General features: G+C 32.6%; 1 protein-coding gene across 1 annotated transcript; it reads right to left on the bottom strand.

The window, feature by feature from the left end:
• Positions 1–1,922: 1,922 nt before the first annotated feature.
• Positions 1,923–21,974, bottom strand: LOC127710611 (metalloproteinase inhibitor 4-like). The gene is made up of 6 exons (XM_052216563.1): positions 21,858–21,974; position 20,823; positions 17,444–17,553; positions 14,372–14,474; positions 13,520–13,659; positions 1,923–2,063 (listed from the first exon to the last, which is right to left on the bottom strand). Exons 1-6 carry the CDS (start codon positions 21,972–21,974, stop codon positions 1,923–1,925), a joined length of 612 nt encoding a protein of 203 aa, XP_052072523.1.
• Positions 21,975–22,262: the final 288 nt, after the last annotated feature.

Below are 22,262 nucleotides of genomic sequence, written 5' to 3'. Positions count from 1 at the left end.
ATATATGATAAAGCCGTTAGAATAAGGCAAAAATAAACCTGAATGTAACCCAGGTGCTTTCGATCAGTAAGCAGTTCATATAAACTCTCGTATTTAAATATCTGATAAAGCATATAAAACATGGCAAAATCCGTATCACATACCGTATCATACTCGACCAAAATCATCCCTCGTGCTGAAATTGATATCACGGGATTACAGCATGTGATACGGATTTTACCATGTATTATTCTCTATGTATTAGGTCATGGTACTTTTCAATGATTATTTTAGATAAAGAATGAGACGTTCTTAACAAAAGCCTGGCTCCTGAGTCTTTTGATGTTTACACAATGTGTGCAATATATTATGTTGCACAATCGAACCCTTGTAGGTAGATGCAGTTGTCGCAGTACTGTGGTGAAGTAAGGACGTGTAGTGCTTAAGCAGTTCCTACGCGGATGCTTTCATACTGTCTGATCCGGTTTTTGTCGGTGACCTGAGATATTTGTTCTGGTTGATGTTACTGTCCGGTTTTTCAGGTGAAGTAACCGGATGCAGCAACCTGAAGATCCTAGTGTTTTCTATGCAGGCCAGGATGTTGACGGTCAGCTGTTGAACCTAATTGCTTGAACAGGTGTAATTGTTTAGATGGCATGCAACGTTAAATATATTAAAGTCTAGCTACTGCATCTTGGCTTGGAACGGCAAATACAGAATATGGATGGGATTAACTAGTTTGCTGGAGTCAAGCCGTCCAAATAACTTGGGACAGTGGTGTAACTCTACAACATAAGATGAAACTATAAATCTCAGATGCAAACGGCATAACTTATCAGAACGAAACAAATCAGAAATAAATGTCTGATAAAAACACAGACCAGAACGGTATTTTTCTAACTCTTACACAATTTATCCCTTACCTGATTTGATTCTTTTTTATTTAATAAACGTGTGCATGGTGGGGTTCGTTTGATCTCAGTTCTTCATTGGTCAGAATTCGGTTATGACGTCAAATTTTCTTGCTTTCCTTTGAAATTCATATTGTGACGTCATGAGAAAAGACTACCATGCTGATGACGTCACGAAGAAAGAACACATCTTTTTGCTGGTCGTTCGAAAAGAAGGATAAAGATTGTCTGCATATCGTCTAAAAATCATTAGAGAAACAGACTCCACCACCAAATGTCGTGCAATTCGATAATTATCCACTCTTGATAGTTGAATTTGCAATATATAAACTGATCGGCGAGCCTCACGTTTCAAATTTAAAAATTTAACTGTCTCAATTAGATAAATACTGTATCACACTCGATGCAGTGGTGGAATCTATATATATACACCCTCAAAACAACAAAAAAGACACTTAGTACACATATGAAAGTACCTGCAGTTATTGACATCTAGCTAAAAACTGTTAAAAAATCATTCAGCTAGGACTAAATCTCCTTGCAACGTAGAGACATCATAAAATCAAATTCTTCATGTCAACCAAAAAACCCCTTACATAAATCCTTGGTTACTTATGATTTGTTAGGCTTTATTTTGGTATGTAAATAATACTTCTTCAGTTTTTCAACAGAATACAAATTAATGTAGATTAAACCAATTCGGTTGTTAATTTTGTTTACTTCTCACATTGTTCACAACAAACGGAAGCGTTTTTCTGACAGAACCTTGCTCGTGGAAACTGGAAACCAAACCTTAATGTATCAATAACATGAATTAGATGAGATATTTTATGACTACCAAAATTGGTACTTGTTATATAAATATGCAAGTTCAATGAGTGTCTTAACCTTACATGTAAAACTGATCAAAAATGGACAACCTCTTTAATTGAAAATAATTAACATGTCGATCAAAAAGTCTGATAAATTATTTCTATGGGTGGTCAATAACCCATTCAGGTCCAGCTTGTTGATGACATAAGCTAGTTAACATCATGAACATGTTTCATTATTAACCCAGCGACACCGTCTTCTCTCTCTTTTGCATAGTGCCTTCTGAGCAAGACATATGGTCGGCTTATCATTTGTATTTTCCAGATGATATTTACAGCCTATTGACTTTGGGCCGATTTTCTGAAAATAAAGAGTATATGGTTGATTGTCGTTTTTTCAAGTATCCATAATCTTGTAGGCAGATCCTTTTACTTTGGCATGTTTGGAAATTGCACATTTTTTTCAAAATTATATATGGTTGCCATGGTAACTGCCAAGGCAAAATTTCATAAAAAAACAAGGCGTTTTTTAGAAAAATCAGCCAACTTTATTCATTATTTTTCAGGTATGTATTTTGCCAACAAAATTAAAACAATTCATTTTCAAGACAATGTGATACACATACAATCAGATTGTAAAAACAATATTGTGACCTCAGTTGTACATTTCGGGTAAATTTAGGTTGAACTTAGAACAAAATTCTCAAATTTCTACTTTTTACAAATTGTGAAGTTTACCATATATAAATGATTTAATTTCTTTAGTTACCAAGTTTAATATTTCAAATGATGTACTGTACATTATTTATCAAGCATAATAATTTAAAAAAATGATTCAAATTTTTGGGATCTATAAGCATTTTTGGTAACAAAAATACAACATTTTAGGCTTTTTATGCAAAAATAATTCCATCATTTTCAGTAAAAAGTCAATTTTTAATATTTTTATTTCCCAAAGTTACTACTTTTAAAAGTACTTTCAAAGTTTATTCAAATTAAACAATTTGTCACTGAAAGTGTTAAATAAGTGTTTTAAATTGTAAATAATTATTCAAATAGGCCCCTCGACCCAGCTGGGGGTAGGGTGTAACTATTTATACAGCAAGAAAATATGTTCATAGCACACAGATGCCCCACTCCTCATACTATCATTTTCCATGAATATGGGTTAGTTACAAATTAACCTTAACCTTAAAAGAAAATTTATAATTCATTGTTTTACAAAGTTCTGCTTATTCAAGTTATAAGAAGCCATCTTAAAAGAAAATTTATAATTCATTTTTTTACAAAGTTCTGCTTATTCAAGTTATAAGAAGCCATCTTTAAAGAAAATTTATAATTCATTTTTTTACAAAGTTCTTCTTATTCAAGTTATAAGAAGCCATCTTTAATGAATTGTTATATTCATACTTTTAGAAAGTGTCATGGACAAACAAACTGGATGATGGTCAAATTTTATTGTTGTAACATATATACATTAACCATTTATAACTGTGCATTACCTTCTTTAATAAGAAGCAAAAAAGATCATCCATAATAATAAATTGCTCTACAATGATACAATTTGTTATTCCATTAAGATATTAAACTCCTGAATGTTTTTTTAGATAACTAAGTTTTTTGCCCTAATGAATGGTTCAAAATAAACGGCACAACATTTATGACAACTGTGCAAAATTTCATTGGCCTCCTTACTTATATACTTATGAAAAAGAGATTTAGAAAATACATAAAAGCATACCATTACTTAAAATAACCATCGTCAAGTGTTGCCGACTTCAATAGTTACCATGGAAACAAATATTATCCATAGCAACATCCATTCAAAAGCTGTATAAATTGAAAATTATGTAAAACAAATACATATAAAGAGGGTGTTTATTTTCGAATTGGAATATGACTGCATGCTTTGCTTCACTCACAATCATGTTTGTTTTCATTTTAGAAGGTTCAACAAATGTAATATATAATGTAACATTGGGGTTGGAGGGTCGGGAAAAAAAGAAGGGGGTAGGTTTATTTTTTAAATGTTTCATACATGTAGATCCTTGAAAAGATAATTGCGTTTGGTCGGATTTTGTTCAGAGTTCATCATCTGATAATCAATTTATGAAAGTTAACAGATGACGAACTTCATGGGATTGCAATAGACCAACCTGGCTTATGGTAAGGCATGATAAATATTGTTCCTTACCGATTGTAAGAAAATTCTTAATTTCTTAGGGCACACACAAGTCTGAGATGTTATCCCACCAGCAAAAATCACAAACTTGACCTGTAACATAATAATAAGATTACAAACCAAAAAATAGAATCATTTGGTCAAAGCATTTTTAAACTGAAACTAAAGTGTGATGGACGGACGGATAGACGGACAGACCAATTGAACACATTTAAAGTCGGTGGCGACTTTAAAAAATAAATAGTCAATTGGAGATCGTTGCTGTCAGAAGTCCAATATAATGGAATCCTCTTAATATATATGGCTATAAGCATATCATTAATATCATGTGTTGTACTACTTTTCCGCAATTGAAATTCTGGATCTCCGAGATAGACGAATAGGTACATCTGCTAAGTTGGCATTGTGCTAATCCCGGTAAAATAATTATGCTATTTTCGGCAAAATTATATCAGAACAAAATTATTGTACAAAATAATTGTATTAATTATGAATCATTCCTTACTATGCACCGTACTACATATATCTCATAATTTCATGATTCCGGTAACATTAGATCTTTTTTGCAGGGGAGATTGGGTTTAGTTGAAGCACAAATTTAATCCTTCTGAAATCCCCCTCCTCTCCTTTTAGATAGTAAACATGTAAACTTAGTCCGTCCCAAAATTGGTTTCCATTTTCTAACTTTAGTTTGCCTCAACAAAATGTTATGAAACATATACACAATGCTTATTACAACAAAACAGAGATCCAATTTTTAATTTTGGTGGCGTCACTTTAACTGTTCCCGAGTTATGCCCGTTTTGCTTTACTTTGCTTTGTTTGATACTTTAAAAACGATTAAAACCGAGAACCAGATCAGTTTAGAACTGTAAAGTTTGCCTAAAATGGCCTGGTTAACTGAAGAAATTTCTAAAAGTGACCATGTGATCATAGGAGAACCTTTCTGGAGCCCTTTTTTCCCTCTAATACATACCATATAATGTTTTCACCTTTTCTCCTATCATGTCAATTACTGCCCCATTCTGTCAATCACTCTGTATCTTTAGAGGAGTTCGGGTTAAAGGGTCATCCCAACCGTGTAGAGTAAATGATATATACCGATTCGATTGGCCAATAACTGTTTTAACACATAATAAACGCCACCAATTTTCGTGTATGTTTTAGAAATACTGCAATCCACGGCTCCAAGGAAAGTTTCTTGTAGGGAAAAAAGGGGGGAATACGCCTTTGTGTAGTAATAAAAGGTTGATAAGTGTTAAATTATTAACTTTCTTATGTTTAGGCTTCTTCCTAAATTGTTACATTACTTGAAGAATTGCGATTTAATGGAAGATTTTTTTTTTTTTCATTTCTGTTAGATTTATTCTCAATTAAGTCTTTATATAAATTAGTAATGATTAAGAATTTGACATATTGTATAGATACCTATAAGTACTAGTATTGTTGAAAACTGTATGTTGCCCGCTAGATGTCATTAGATGTTTTTGTCGTTTGATTGCTGTGTTATTGACGTATAACCTCCATCTCCTACAGTTTTAGTTCCATTTTGAAGTACTTTCAAATAGGTGTATGAAAAATCATATCTGAAAGCGTTATTGAGTATAGATTAATAGCTTTTCTTTCCCTCATTAATATGCTTAGAGAAAGATGAACCGAGGAGAGATGTACCTAAATTTAGAAAGTTAAATAATCAGAAAAAAAGGTTTCACTTTCAAATCTTAAACTCTCCCTCCCCTTGTTTTGACACAGTCACACTTGAATATGATCTTCTTTAAATTCGATCCCAAAATAGTCACTTACTAGGAATAACTATTCAACAAGTCGTAATGAATTCCATTGAGCACAAACACTAATCCAAATCAGATTTCATTTATTTGAATATTCAAAAATGCAGTACTTTTTTGGCAGAAATAAGTAAAATAGTTAATATTATCTGGTTTGACTTTGAAGCATTTATTTAAGATTTACACTGTACACAAAATATCAGTCCCTAAGCAAATGGCAAAATCTAAAGCTCAAACACATCAAACGAATGGATAAAAACTGTCATATATTAATTCTGACTTGGTACTGGCATTTTCTTATGTAGAAAATGGTAGATTAAACTTGGTTTTATAGGTAGCTAAACCTCTCAAATGTCCTTATAAGGATCTATGAAAGATTCAAACAAAAACTAACAACCCTCCACCCCCTCCCCCAAAATGCCACAGTGTATATATATTCAATTTGTTGAACCTTCTCAAGGAGCGAAGACAGGACTGTGAGTGAAACAAAGCATAGCATGCAGTTATATTACCATTAGAAAATTTAACATTATTTACATAATTATATGTAATTTTTACATAAAATTATATTATATATCTTTTGAATGGATGTTGTTATGGGTGATATTTGTTACCATGGCAAATGTTGTTAACAATACTTCACGATTGTAGTTTAAAGTAAAAGTATATATATGCTTCTATGTAGTTTTTTAAAGGTTTGGAAACAATTGAGAACATTGAAGTCCCTATACTGCAGAATTCAACAAATAATAACTCTCGTTTCCAGGGGAAAAATACGTTGCCACGGTGATAAAGTTCAAGAGGGTCCCACGCAATATTCTATTTATTTCGGTCAAGTAGTATTCAAACTTAGTTACTACAATGCTAGCTAAGCTTTACATATTTGCACTTTTCGGAAAAACACACGAGAAAGTTTGATAATTTCACAAAACTCCATGATTCAGAAAAATTGAAAATATGTGTTTTTTAGTATATCCTAACAAAAATCTAAAAGTTGGGTTGAACTGCAATCTTAACTTAAGTGAAGCTTAAACCAAGTTATAGTAATGTTATATATGAAAATTTATGAAAACAGTTTGATTCTATTCATAATCAGGCTCTGAATTGTAGTGATTTAGCTGATTTTTCAAAGGTTTTACTACGCTTAACTACCAACAAATAGAGTGTCCATTACCATGGCAACAACTCATAAATTGATTATCGGATGATGAACACGGAACAAAATCCAACCAAACGTTGCAGCAATTATTGTTTCAAGGATCTACATGTATGAAATTTTTTTAAAAATAAACCTTCCCCCCCTTTTTTTCCAAAACCCTCCAACCCCAATGTAACATTATATATTACATTTGTTGAACCTTCTGAAAAGAACAGACAAGACTGTGAGTGAAGCAAAGCATGCAGTCATATTCCAATTTGAAAATGAACACCCTCTATATTTTTATTTTTTTTTACATAAATTTCCATTCATACATTTTATAATGGATGTTGCTATGCATTATATGTGTTTCCATGGTAACTATTGAAGTCTGCAACACTTGACGATGGTAATTTAGAGTCAGCGTTTGCTTTTATGTATTTTCTTATCGGTTATGAAACAATTAAGGACATTACAGTTCTTAAACTGCAATATTCTGCATATAATAACTCCGTTTCCAAGGAAAAAATCGGTTGCTATGGTGATAAAATTAAAGAGAGTCCCACGCATTTTTCTATTTAATTTGCTAAAGTAGTATTCAAACTTAATAAATACAGTGCTAACTATGCTGGACACATTTGCACTTTTCTGAAAAACACACGAGAAAATTTGATAATTTCACAAAAATCTATAATTCAGAAAAGTTGAAAATATGCATTTTTTGGTAAATTTTTTCAAAAAATTTACAAATTTGGTTGACATGCAATCTTAACTAAAATGAAGCTTAAACCAAGTTGTATCAATGTTAAACATGAAAATTTATGAAAAAAGTTTGATTCTATTCATAATCAGGCTCTGAATTGTAGTGATTTAGCTGATTTTTGAAAGATTTTACCACGCTTAACTACCAAAAAATAGAGTGTTCGTTACTATGGCAACCACTCATATTTTCCCACTCAAATTTATTTTTTGAGCAGTATTCAGCTACTGCTTCTACTAGGTCATTTATAGATAAAATCTGAAACCCTCATATATCACATGTATATGGCACTCTGCCTGGTTCTTATAAAGAGCTGTACTTAATTAAGCAACAGGGGGTATAATGATGGACATATAGGGCCATCATGGTGGACATAGTTTTTATGGCCACCATTAATAAGATAATGTCACAGGTAGTACTGTACAACAAAATACTATAATATGGATTCGTTTTAAATAATGTGTTTGATTCCTAATGCTTTTAATTTTGTTTGGCATAACACACTTTTCTTTTCAAATTAAAACCACGAATATTTCCAACACTAGTACACGTATTGAATTTGTTGAATTGAACATAATACTGTAAAAATATATATATATTTTTAACTTCTTTTATAAAAAACGCAAAAAACTGAACATTTGGATGTGAAAGGGTTAGACATATTTTGATACATGAGGAGTTATTTGACTAAAAGCAGATACAAGAAAATATTGTAGCCAAAAGTCTCCTATTTTAATATATATATATAATAAATAAAGCTGCTATCCCTGACGGAGTTAGAACTTGTAATTTCTAAACGTACTTTCTTTGAAGACAAAACGAATAATTGTTGATTAAGTATCCATTATTTTCGCGGTGATTTATACATTTGTTGCAGATTATGCAGATTTTATCTTTTGTATCACACGTTAAAGTCCGTAAACATAAGGACTAGTGAAACAACCATAAAATATATCGTGTATTTCATTGACAATTATACCGCGTTACTTGATATTAAAATCTTACACACAGGCTAAAGGTTTCGTTTGTGTTTTCATATGTTTAACCCTTTCCTCCATAATGACGCCTTTTGACGCCACCCCCTTTACTCCATAATGACGGTTTTTGACGCCTCTGTATAGTACCTCAGTTGAAACACTTTGACTACGAAATGTCTGTATCAGACTTAATAAAATTTGTATCCAATATAAAACGGATATTCATAAGAATATCTGACTTGAATTGCATTGATGAAATATTTGTTTTCGCAATGCATTAATACTTTAAACGTGCCGATTTTTGTTATAAATAGCCGTCGCCATTTTTTCGAGGTTCTTGATGACAACCAAGTTTCAGAACACTGACATTGTCACGTTAACTACATTTATTGTTGGTTATTAATACCAACTGGTTATAAAATACCTAATAATCAATGTTTACGATACAGTATGCGTAAAAAATTATTTTCCGTAAGAAAAACTTTATTTTGAAACTCCGAGTGTTCACTGCCGCTTTTCTCGCTTTGGATTCGTACATTATTGCAACAAAAGCATTTTATTTTTAAACTTACGTTGAAATATCAGAAATTTAATGAACAACGCGGAGATATACAATTCTTTTCTGACCCATTGAGTGAACAAATATAGCAACTTGTAAAATGTAAACATGTGTTTGGGGAATCCCATTATACGACTTCCGGCGAGTCATTAAGTGGGCGGGAACATACAAATTCTAATGACCACAAAAAAATCATTCAACGTACAATCTTTCAATGTTTTTGCTTATAGAAAGTGCCATTTAAGTTTCAATCATAACTATTTTAAGTTCTTCAAATAAATTAACGAGAATAGCGAATTATGCAACAATATTCAGCATCCGTAAGTTGTGATTCTAAGCCCCGCCCACCAAAAGAATTTACCGTTTTTACAGTGATGTTTACACAAACAAAAGATGATGAATATTTTTCCCGCGATGTTTATTTCAACAATCATGAAGGCATATGGTTCCGTGAACCACTTTGTTTTAGTAGTAACAATTTGACTAACAAATTACAGAGCCTTAACTTTGCGGTTCACTTCCCATTTATAAAATATGTCAGACTAAAAGAACAGACATACGTGCATTTTTCTCTTCACGATTTTCGCCGTATTTCGGGTTTCAGAGAATCAAAATGTAGTTACTCATTTGATTAAAAGCTACCTTAAATTTAAGCAACCAACTGATCAGCACATCTTATTATTAATGTTTAGTAGAGGAACAAGAGGGATATTAAATAATATTAGTATCCTAAACTTTGATGAAAGAACATGTCATGTTCATACATTGTATGTTGCAAATTTTTTTCAAGTTGATTTTTGAGGAACTTGTTTTCTACTTCCACTGGCTGTTACTGACTAATATTTTGTTAGTCTGGGAGAAAACAAAATACCTATTGATAGTTATAATTAATTGGCTTTAAACTAGCTTTCAGTAACTGTGTACTCTTAGATCAATACTCACTAACTCACATGTTTTTTTTTTGTTTTTTTTTATATGTACTTCTTGCCAATCTAATGAGTCAAGTCAGCTATTAAAGAGCAGGAGTTTGGATGGATGCTTAGCACTCCTATCGATTCAAGCCATTCAAAGCAGACTTTTACATTTTATTCCTTTTTTTATGCCCCTGCCATAGCGGTGGAAGCTTTAAGTTTTACCCTTGTCCGTCTATATACGTACATCCCAAAATTGGTTTCCGTTCTCTAACTTGAGTTTGCATCAACCAAATGTTATGAAACTTATACACAATGCTTATTACCACAAAACACAGATCAAGTTCGAATTTGGGTAGTGTCACTTTAACCATTATTGAGTTATGCTATACACAATATTCATTACCACAAAACTAAGATCAAGTACAAATTTTTTGTTTCCGTTTTCTAACTTTATGTTGCCTCAACCAAATGTTATGAAACTTATACACAATGCTTATTACTACATGATACAGATTAAGTACGAAATTTGGTGGCGACACTTTTACCATTCTAGTGTTATGTCCCTTTATTATCATAAAAATTGCTGAATTTTTTAGTTTGTCTCAACCAAATGTTATAAAACTTATACACAACCGTTCTAGAGTTATGCGTGTTTACAAATAGAAAAATTGCTGAATTTTAGTTTCTGTTCTCCACTCAAGTTAGCCTCAACCAAATTTTATGAGACTTACACACAATGCTTATTACCACAAAACTCAGATCAAGTTCAAGTTTTGGTAGCGTCACTCTTACCGTTCTTCAGTTATGTCCCTTTACAACTATATGATATGCAAGCGGGGGCATCATCTGTGTCCACATGCGGGAATTTCTCGCTGCTTTAAAAACCTGTTGATGACCTTCTGCTGTTGTCTGTTCTATGGTCGGGTTGTTGTCTCTTTGACACATTCCCCATTTCCATTCTTAATTTTACTATCCACATTTATTGTCTATTTGAATCACTGCCCAAGTTTGTGTTGCTCAGTCTTAAGTTTTCTATATTGTGTTTTGTATACTGTTGTTTGTCTTTTTTCTTTTTCGTTGTTTACCATTGTGTTGTCAGTTTATTTCGACTTATGCGTTTGAAAGTCCCTTTTGCCTCTCTTTGGGGAGTAATGTGCGCTCATAATCATAATTAACACAACAACATTATGTATGTTTCTGTCCAAAGTCAGAAGCCTATTATTCCGTGGTTGTTGTTGGTTGCTGTCTATCATCTTTTTGTTTACCCTTTTAGCATAAATCAGGCCGTTGCTTTTCTAGTGTAGATTGCTTCACATTTTGTCATAACATGCTTAACACATAAACTATGAATGGTCATTGTCTTACATCCACATCATTTGGACTGTTGAAAAGTTGTCACATTGGCAATCTTACCACATTTCCTTATTTCATTATTGTATGCAAAACAGTCTACAGAAAGGTCTTTAGAAGACTAGCATTGAGAAGAGGTAAACAAATAAGGATTTATAAGGACCTCCTTCTGAATATGCATGAAATATTTGCCACTGGACGTGAAACAAGGAAGGGGCTAGCTGAATTCTTTCAAGTTAATGTATTGTTATTTCTGGAGGGGAAGGGGTTTGCCTTTATAGGAAAAAACCTAAATTGAAATAATGTTTTTTTTTTTATAAATTCAAATTGTGATGAAATGCACAGCAGGATATCAACATAAGAAAAAGTTTAATACCCTTCTAGATTTCAGGATTGATGTTACATTTTCAAGGGGACTTTACAAAGAGAAACAGGCATATGCATAATCAGCATGTTAACATTAACAATGTCAGTGTTCCATTGAACACAACCAAAACCAGATGCAAAATGGTGTACAAAAATGTAATAAAAAGAAACTATACCACATGCTATTATTTTCATATTGCCTTTTCAAACTGTGATATTTATCACTACTAGTATACAAAAAGGTCTTTGTTAAACAACTTCACAAACATCATAGATTTTCTTTTAGAAACATGATATCTGATAACTAATAATGCATTTTCTAATTTGTTGGCCTAAGCACCTACTTTTTAGTCTGATTCTTGGGCCTTATTTGGATGCTAGGAGCACACATATGATAAATCTTTTTCAAGTGCAATGTTGTGATAAAAAGTTTCCATTTGTTATCATCCAAAATATCTAAGTGTCAACTGTTCATTTTTTACTTATTATACAGGATTTCAGTTGGTTGCTATGAACAGAAACTGTTGCTAGGGAAAAATAATGTACAATATTATTTCCATAATATATTCCAATATATGAGTCATCTTGATTAACCTGTAAAAACCTTATTTTTAAATATTTTCACCATTTTTTTTTAAATTCAAAATTTAATCACAATTTTCTTTGGTTGCTACGGAAATACTTCTGTTGCTATGAGGAAAAAAATAGACAATTTTTAAAGAAAATAAAGTTTCCATTCAGATTATTTATGTACTTTCAATTCTCTCATTGTTTTCTTAGAAACAAATTGACATTACAAGATTTAACCCAAAATTTAACCATTTTAATTTTATATTTGGATAAATCTCATTATCTGTTACCATGGCAACAATATTAAAAAATTTTTTTTTGGTAAATTTTGAAGATCTGACTTAAATGTATAACTGACAAAAAATTTCAAATGTCTAACTAGTCTATTAGAGGTACAGTTAATATTTCATTAAAGTAAGCATATTTTCAGCATTTTAATGAAAAATCCTATGCAAATCAAGTATGTAAAAAAAAAATTCCATGGAGGAAAGGGTTAAAATAACATAAAAATTGGTTGGTTATCAATGTATACCATAACATTTAACAAAAAAGGAGATCAATGATTGTTTTCACTAAATGCATATTGTGAATCGTTCTGCTATATAACAAAATATAAAGCAATTTTAATAATGTATATCAACAATGACAATATCTCCAAACCTTAAAAATGATAAACATGCACTTGTTTTATACCATAAATTAGTTAATGTGGTTCCCTTTGGACGATATGGACCTTTAAGGTTTTTTAATTTTTGTTTCTGTGTTCTTATTTACAGTCTTTGTAGAGGATTTTATTCCCTGAAAGCGATTTTTCGTGAATGCACCTTTTGTCAGTGTTCATCGAGATTTTAAACATAAGGGGTTAAGTATTAAAAAAACGGCCTGATCCCGACCGATTTTTATAACGATTTCACTAAGATATGTAAAGCACAGTACATATTTCCTTTTATAATGCCAATGTCTTTAGTTGTCCCGCTGGTACAAAATTATGTAAATAGATTCAAAAGACCTATATAAAGGTGGTTTATTTTTTAAAAAGTATTCTTGGAATCCAAACACTTACTTTTGTATATAAAAAAGTGGATTGACAACAAAAATGCATAAAAAAATATATTACGATATACAATACAGTACGGATGTATACAGACCACGCATTAGAAAGAAATCAAATAAGGACAAACATGTGCGAAATCATTTAACAATATGATACTCACGCATCTTCTTCTACAGTTGAAATTATACGAATCAAAACCTCTTGTAAACAGGTAAAACGTTTGATATGTGGATAGATTGCCGATTTTTCTCCTAAAACTGCAGAGATTTATTGTTTTCGTTCCATCGGGTTTTTTTCCTCCTTTAAGAACAAATGAAAATATTTGCTTATTTTCTATATTTTAAAATATGCATTTTATTTTAAAAGGATAGACTAAACATTAATGCAAATATATTTCAATTTCTTCTTGATTGACTTATCTTTATGTTGAATGTCTGAAAGTACCTAACAGCCACGTTTGTCTATTCTCCACGACCCAACACATCGTGTTTCTGCAGTACAGAATAGTACAAACTCTACAATATTCCTTGACTCATATGAATGGTGGGTGCTTCTTCAGGGATGCTGACCCAATCGTTTCTGTTGTACTAAGCTTTGACTACCGAGCTAGTCAGTAATTCTTTTAAGTTCCGATGTCTAATATACGCTATATGGCTGTTAGGTACTTATGACTAAAGTTGGTATATTGTAATTACACCAAAAGAGTAAAACGTATGAATTAGATTGATTTGAATTTTCAACTGTGTACAGTGTCAGTAGTTGTCAACTCCGGCTGTTCCATATCAGACAAGTGCCATCAATACATTGAAAAATCGTCCGCTTTAAATCATTACTAAAGGCGAATGATACCAAAAAGATATTCAAACTCATAAATGTCGCAAAATCTTCAGTTCCGAACATGTGTAATATGGAGGGGAAGCTCCAAAGTTTCTGTCTGTTGTAATGATGTTAAAGCAACATTATTTTACCGATGATTCAAATGGTACAAAGAAGTTTGCTACATTAGGTTTACCTATTAAGATACGAGATTGTCCGACATCAAAGCGTACTCCACAGAGAGCACCATTTCCTCTTGTCTCTACAACAACATCTTGACCAACCCCTTCTGTAACACCCTGTATTCAAAATGTATATCGTTATATATAATTTAATCAGTTAAGATATTTTGAATTTTGAGGACAGAGTATTTTTAAAGTGAAAAATGTTTAAGGTCACCAGTAAACATTTGGCATACACGGAATACATTTTTTTGATTTTATACTCCGCATAATTCTCGATGAAAACACGTGTAATTCGCAGTCGTCCGTCGTCAAAATAGCCTTGGCTGATGCTGGTTTCCTTATAAATGAGGAAAAGTCTATATTAATAGACTTACGGATGTTCGCTACTCTCTTTCAAAATAACAAACGTTTTAAAAGACTGTTCTAAAAAATTGAAAACAACACGTTTAATAATTTCATGCGTCCGAAGCGCTATTCTGGATTTACCTTCATCAGGAACGCTCAAAGTGATAGTAAACTGATAGTATAGAAATAAAGAAACTAAAAAAGCAGAAAAAAATGAATGGTCCGTGCACTTGTTTTCGAGATCCACAATGTATAAGCCATTGAAAATTTGACGGGAAATGATTCTCTCTAGATTTTATCCTAGTTTTAACATTAACCACTTTTTTGTTTCAAAAACTATAAAAATATGAAAAGGATTTTATAAGATTTACAAATATGGCTTGTTAAACAATATGTAATACAATTATGAAAATAAAAGTATGGGTTAGCGGGCAAACTTTGTCAATGGCAATACATGAATAAAATAAAAAGAACAAGAGTAGCATCCTTAAGAATACCATTTGACTCTTCCACAACGTATATTGAGTTGACGATACAGTTTTCGCACTAAATCTAATTTTGGCTGATTTTCCTGATATCATGGCAACATATTTATAGGTTTCATAACGAGTGAGAATTGGATATCGCTTGATATCAATTCGAGTAATTTAATTTCAATATGATAATAAACGAGCCTTCCGATAGACAACTTTCTAGTTTGATGCATTTCCGTCAAAACGTTTGGTTTTAGTGAACATCAGTCGTGCGTTTAGGGGCATCATCACTTCCGTTCCCATGTTGAGCGGGTGGTTGGAAAACTATGATGCTATATTGCACGAATTATTCGGCAAATTGAATTCTCATAATTGACAATCAGCACTGCTGTCATTAGGGAATTATCTACAGAACAAACATTATTTCTAGTTTATCCTGCACAATGATGATCACTAAGACGCTTGGTGAATGGTAATAGTGCAGGGATACAGGCGATTCCCTCTATCTTGTAAATGACGTCATAAAGGCGCGCATAATTGACGAGTTTTCACCGGTGAAGGACAAACTCGAAAGTGGTCCATTATGATTTCTTTTTCGATTGACAGCTTTTCTAGCACTTTAAACAGAACAGTTATTAAGTTCAATTCATTAAATTGGCAATTTGCATCTGATGTGTTGTCCAAAATGTAAACCAATGTGAAAAGTTAGCTAGTCTAATCGATACACCTTGTGAGCAGATATACTAAACCTATAGTTTGTTGAGGTGAAGACACGTTAATTTGTGCCACAAATATTTAAATGATCAAGATTTTGAACAAGAAATTATGATGCTGAAAAACTTGGCTTGCCAGTTTAAATATTTCGCCTGATGTAAAGTAAGCATCGCCATACTATCTTATGAAATTTGACAATATTTTAGCAGGCATGGTCTGTTTGTGCCTTGGTCTCTAGTTAATGAATACGCATTGCATTGGGCATGAGTTTTATGCTTAAATGGTGCTAGTAACTAAAATAATATTGTATTATTCATTATGTAGGCCTAGTTTCTGCAAAAACATTTAAGCTGGTATTGTAAAATTGAGTATTAATACACCATATTCTTTTTTATTTCTAATAAATGTGCGAATAATTTTCTGTATTTATTAAGTAGTTTTGCAATTTATCAATTATCCGATATTCTTTATTCAATTTTATATCAAATGATGTTTAACGTCACAAAAAGAGGCACACAATGTATCTTCCATTGCTAGTTTCCGTTAAGATATTCTTATTGAAATATATATTGTCTTTGACGGTGCTCATAGAAAACGGGGAATCTGTTGTTAAATAAGAACCTATAACTCTAAATATGTATGTAATTAATTATGCAAATATACTTATACTTATTGTAATTTAAATTATGCCAGATGATAGCGTATGTCTTAAGTAGCTTATGCATGTTTTTTATTTAAAGATTAGCCGATTTCGCAAATCTGATACAGTATAATATACTTACATAACATTTTATTTAGAGAAGAGCAAACCTGATGTATACAGGTCAAGGTTAGTGCATTGTCATTTCGTAAACAGGAAATGATACATTCCCGGTCGATATACCCCAGAATTATCTAGAGTAAGCTAACATATGAAATGATTAAATAAATCATTTTTTAAATCAGTTTGTTTTTAGAGATCTTGGAACATATGCACGCTTAGAAACATTGCTTATATTTCTTTCACTGGAGCCAGATAGTTAAAGTATCAGCACTTCAAAGTGGTGGTCTTGAGAAAAACAAATTTGATAACACAGTTTAATATCAGATTGGGGTACTACCGTTGCTTAAAATGAGGTAAATGGTTGGTGTTTAGAAAGGTGATATAGTAATATGGCTCAAAGTATAATGTTTTTTCATGGTAGTGTTCTTGTTGCTCAGTCTTTAGTTTTTTGTGTTTTGTTTTGTATACTGTGGATTCATTTATTATCGTGGGTATTTGATTTTGTGGTTTCCATTCTCTACATATAAAGCCTATAAAAAATGTGTTATTCGTTGAACACTTGAATTCGTGGTTCACATGTACCAACAAAACCAATGAAAATTGGTATCAAACGAATAATAATGAATCCTAAGTATCTTAGCATACAAATTCTCGAAATCAATATATATGGTGGTTCTTGTGTTATGAGCATGTCATATATCAAAATGTTTTCGAGAATACTGAATGTATTTCTATTTAGACATTCGATGATTTTGCACGTTTAAATCGATTTAAAAACTGCTTATTACCTTCATTTTGAAAATGATTTTAAATGTATATTCCCAAGTAGCTAAATTATTTTCTACGTCATCGGGTGGACCTGGTATAAGCTTTTCCTTGGTAACTTTGCCATAGAATACTGAAAAAGTAAACGATATTTTGACACCATGATGCTTTTTTAAAATTTGTTCGGACAATCTCCTCATTACATGGTATCAATGTGTCATTACGCATCACCTTTTATTGACCCTTGTTTTCAGTGGGGATCGTGTTGGTTGTTCAGTCTTTAGTTTTCTATGCTTTGTTTTGAGTACTCGTGTTTGTCTTTTTATCATTTTTTTGCCATGAGATGGCAAATTATTTACCACCTTTATGTTTGAATAATTATTTTGAATCTTTCGTTTCTCCTTACAATCAGTCGACATCTCTGCTTCGTTTCTCCTTAACAACCACTCAGTCGATATCTCTGCCTCTTTTCTCCTCTACGACCATTCAATCGATATCTCTGCCTCGTTTCTCCTTTACAACCATTCATTCGATATCTCTGACTCGTTTCTTCTTTACAACCATTCAATCGATATGTCTGCCTCGTTTCTTCTTTACAACCATTCATTTGATATCTCTGACTCGTTTCTTCTTTACAACCATGCATTCGATATCTCTGCCTCGTTTCTCCTTTACAACAATTCATTCGATATCTCTGCCTCGTTTCTTCTTTACAACCTCTCAGTCGATGTCTCTGTGCCTCGTTTCTCCTTTACAACCATTCATTCGATATCTATGCCTCGTTCATCCTTTACAACCATTCAGTCGATGTCTCTGATTTGTTTCTCCTTTGCAAATACTCAGTTGGTATATCAACTTCATTTCTTCTTCACAACCACTCAGTTGATGAATCTGCAAAGTTTCTCCTTTACCACCACTAAGTCGATGTTTCTGTTTAGTTTTTCCTTTACAACCACTCAGTCGATGTTTTTGCTGGTGGACATTTTGTCCTTAATGACAGCATATGCTCAGTCGCATTCGATACATAAAATTATGAAGATCAAACAGGATATTTGGCGCGGACGTCATCTTGTCAAAAAGTATGAAACAGACGTCACTATTTACACGGTGTTTTCTGATATGACAGGTTTCTCTAGTCACCGAAATTAAAAATACCACGAATAAAACTAATTCGGATCACCATATGTATGACAAAATCAGCCATAATCCTCACTCACGTCCGTTCACAGTTTTACAAGACTGCTTTGAACACAAAAGCCAGGAAAATTGGAACCTAACGAATAAAAAGGAATCCACAGTATATCTTGGCACATTCTTGACGGTCTTAAAGATGTTTTAATATGTCTGGACACTGTTTCGACAGAATAGATTTCGTTTGAATCGTGAATCGATACATTCCTGACAAAAGTTTTATCCTCATTTCTATTACCGGTAGAATCAACTTAGCATTATGATATAATAATCTATTACTAATTTTTAGATTGAACATATTGATAAATTGTTTGTTTACTATTATTTACTATGTTAACATTGAATATTATGCATGCAAAATGAAATATGTGTACAGTATGACATTAAGCACGTATTTATAATAATAATAAATCAATATTTGTAATTATTAACAAACCCACATTTGAGTTGGTTTATATCATAATACTCACATTTGTATATGATAATATATTTTCATATTTATTTTTTGTATTTATAAACATGTTTACATGACCATTTTTTTTAAATTTTTTGGTGATAAGTTTAACTTGTAATAACAGATATTCTTTAAACATGTTAAATAGAAATAAAGAACAATACATATCATGTATATTCATGATAATGGTCATGATTTGTAAAGCTCAGAATTGTCAGATAAATTCAAGACACAATTCAAACTGTTCAGATATGTCAAACCATACTTAGAAAAAAAAGAATGCCAAGAACATGTCGAGAAACTCCAAACATGTCTACTGTCCCTCTGGTATCTTTCGCCTCTCTTTTCCAAGACAGTATGCACATGTCGAGAATTTGTCAAAACAAATTTAAGACCGTACTCAGAATGTTGAGAATATGTCGAGTAAAATGTTCATACAAATTAAATGTAACTTGGAATTTGTCAAGAAAAAATCAAGACATCAGTCATACTTTTTGAGTATGTCAGGTAATTGTTCATGCCTATCAAGACAAAAAATGGTCTTTTAAGACAGTTGGATTTTTGTCATGTTGATAGTGCAGTGTCTTGCTTGTTTTACAATACTGATCGCCCTCCTTTCCGGTTTTCGATTCATACGTTTTGTTGATCGCTGAATATTTAGTCTTTATAATTGTAGTAGCAGTTGAATAGCTAAAAAACGATACGACGTTGTCAAATGAATTTTATTCCTGGGACATATGAACAACACTAGCTTACCATTAAACAGTATAGAGTATTTTATATAATTCTTGGTGGAGAGAGCGTAATTTGCGCCGATGCTGACGACGAATAGGCTCAGTACCCGAGGGTATCATCAGCTCATCAGTCAGTATTTCGGTCTCGATTTGATATATAACAAACCTTTCTAAAATTGTCCGCTTATGAAGTTTGAAATTAATAAAGAAACTAAGATTCCAACTCCCTAAGGAGAAATTTACCTACGACGGATTGGGCTATTTTGGTCCTTTTTATACAACTCTTCAATTGTTTTAGTTTTTATACATCTTTGGCTTTCAAATATTCGACTTTCAGCGTTCCTGATGAAGTTTAATCAAGAAAAGCGCTTCGGACGCAATTTATTACGTGTTGTTTTAATTTTTTTTTTAAATCATCCCACCAATGTTATTCGGAATTCAAACACGTTAATTTAGGCGGCAATGGGAACACTGTTACGAGGGTAAACAACAGCACAAGCTGTGTGCAACAGGGCGTTGAAAAACGTCACTATGGAGGTTCATTACGGCCAAAAAATGCTCATCTATATATAGAGCGGCGTTAAGATTGCCCGGGTGATGCATCATCATATTTCCTCAATTTAAATTGTAATCCGCAAGGACCTGAAGGACACAGTTCATATTAATGTATGTTCAAAAATTGCGTCTCTTAGGAATGAATTTGATTCATCGCTAAACCAAACGTATTTACAAACTCTATCGAAATTTTCTTACAGAATAGCCGGTGCTAGGTGTCGTTTTAAGCATGCAGTGGGCTTTGTTTGTTTTGTGTTGAAGGCCTATCTGTGACATTGATATAATGAACTGCAATAAACGTAAAGATATCTGGCGGTTACTCGGTTTGCACAGATATGGTTTTAACTGTCTGTAGATAGATATTATAAGTTATATGGTTCGCTACTGACCCCCTACGCATCCATAGAGGGTTAGTAAAATCCATAAGGGGCGAGGACACAGGCCGAATCTCCTATGGATTTTATTCACCCTCTATGGACCGTAGGTGGTCAGTAGAGATCCGTATAACGAATTTATCGCACGCTGCCATATTTTCTGATGCGTTTTGTAGAAAAATAAACATTGAAACACAACAACATAAATAGATGAGGTCACCATTAACAGTAGACGTGACGTCTTGAACCCCCTAATAAGTTTACTAACCCCCTACGAATCCATATGGGGGTCACCACGTGACGACGTTTAACCAATCACAACATGATAATTAACTTGTGGGGCGATAAAAGAAGATGTGGTAAGATTGCCATTGAGACAACTCTATATCCGAGTCACAATTTATTGTGTCGGTTTTCGAAGGAGACCACGCATACATTTTGTTGTTAATGAAACTCTCACGATCAGGTTTAAACGATTCGCTGGTACCGTTGCAATTGTCCGGAAGACGTTCACGATTGAGCATCATAAAGTCTAGCGACAGCATTTTTCTTTTTCCTCGACCTAACAACACTCAATGGCGATGTTCTGAGTAGCTGTTCCTACTTTCGGCTTATCGTTGCAAGTAAGATAAACAGTGTATCAACTGAAACTAGTTAAAATTTTAGGTGTGTGTATATAAATTCCAACGGTTTTTAGAATGCCCGGATAAGACAAGGTTTGCACGTTCGCATGATCAACTGCCCTAATTATTCCTTTACGCCTTTCTTTGCAGCTGTAAACACGCTGTCACGTAAAAGTCATGTGGGATCAACAGCCACAATCTAGATTTTGAATTGAACTTTTGAACATTGACATTTAAATACAATCGCTATTTATGATTCAAACACGAACGTTTTTGAGAAACTTCATCTTTTAAAACTCATTTATGGTTTTGTGGTTCTTGTTGGGAAAGTATAGTTTGTTTATGAGGAAGTGATCACGTTCAAATAAACCATTTCATTTGAAATTTATTAGGGAAAAACATCCGTTATTTTGCCTAAACTAAATTGCCAAAAAAAAAAAAGAATTATGAATGTTACAAAAACAAGTTATCATGACCCTTTATGTACAGTAATTCTAAAACTTAACATATTTGGCAGAGCAGAATTCATCTTGAGGGTGATGCAAACCACGACACAAACAACTGTGTACACCATTTGTCATCCATGCTAGAACATTTACTAGTTGTAATATTTTTGTAACCATTCTAACTTATTGCTTTTTCCCTACTGATTCAATTTCTGGCATATATAAGGAAACCGAATCCTTATATCTTTCAATATTTAGATTTCAAATTCTTTTGTCAATGGGAATCAGGGGATAGTTGGTGGGGTTACTTGTACAAGATACTATGTCATATAAATGTGATTTTGTTTTTTACAAAGCAGAGGCTGTACATATTTCCTTCACTTGCATGATGCAATAATAATGCGATATTCGGATAAACAGAACGAGCATGCATGCAATAATTACAGACATATTGTACAGAAACAA

Source organism: Mytilus californianus, unplaced genomic scaffold (genome assembly GCF_021869535.1).
Source record: "Mytilus californianus isolate M0D057914Y unplaced genomic scaffold, xbMytCali1.0.p SCAF_8, whole genome shotgun sequence".
Taxonomy (NCBI): domain Eukaryota; kingdom Metazoa; phylum Mollusca; class Bivalvia; order Mytilida; family Mytilidae; genus Mytilus; species Mytilus californianus.
This window is presented reverse-complemented; position numbering and strand designations above follow the sequence as displayed.

Bases quoted from the DNA above. Each gene is read 5' to 3' on its own strand.
- LOC127710611 (XM_052216563.1), bottom strand. From the start codon at position 21,974: ATGGTTACAAAAATATTACAACTAGTAAATGTTCTAGCATGGATGACA. The intron at 13,660-14,371 runs GTAAACCTAATG...TTGTTCTTAAAG, and splicing joins ACAATCTCGTATCTTAATAG to GAGGAAAAAAACCCGATGGA. The intron at 2,064-13,519 runs GTGAGTATCATA...CTTTATTTTCAG, and splicing joins TCAACTGTAGAAGAAGATGC to AAAATCGGCCCAAAGTCAAT.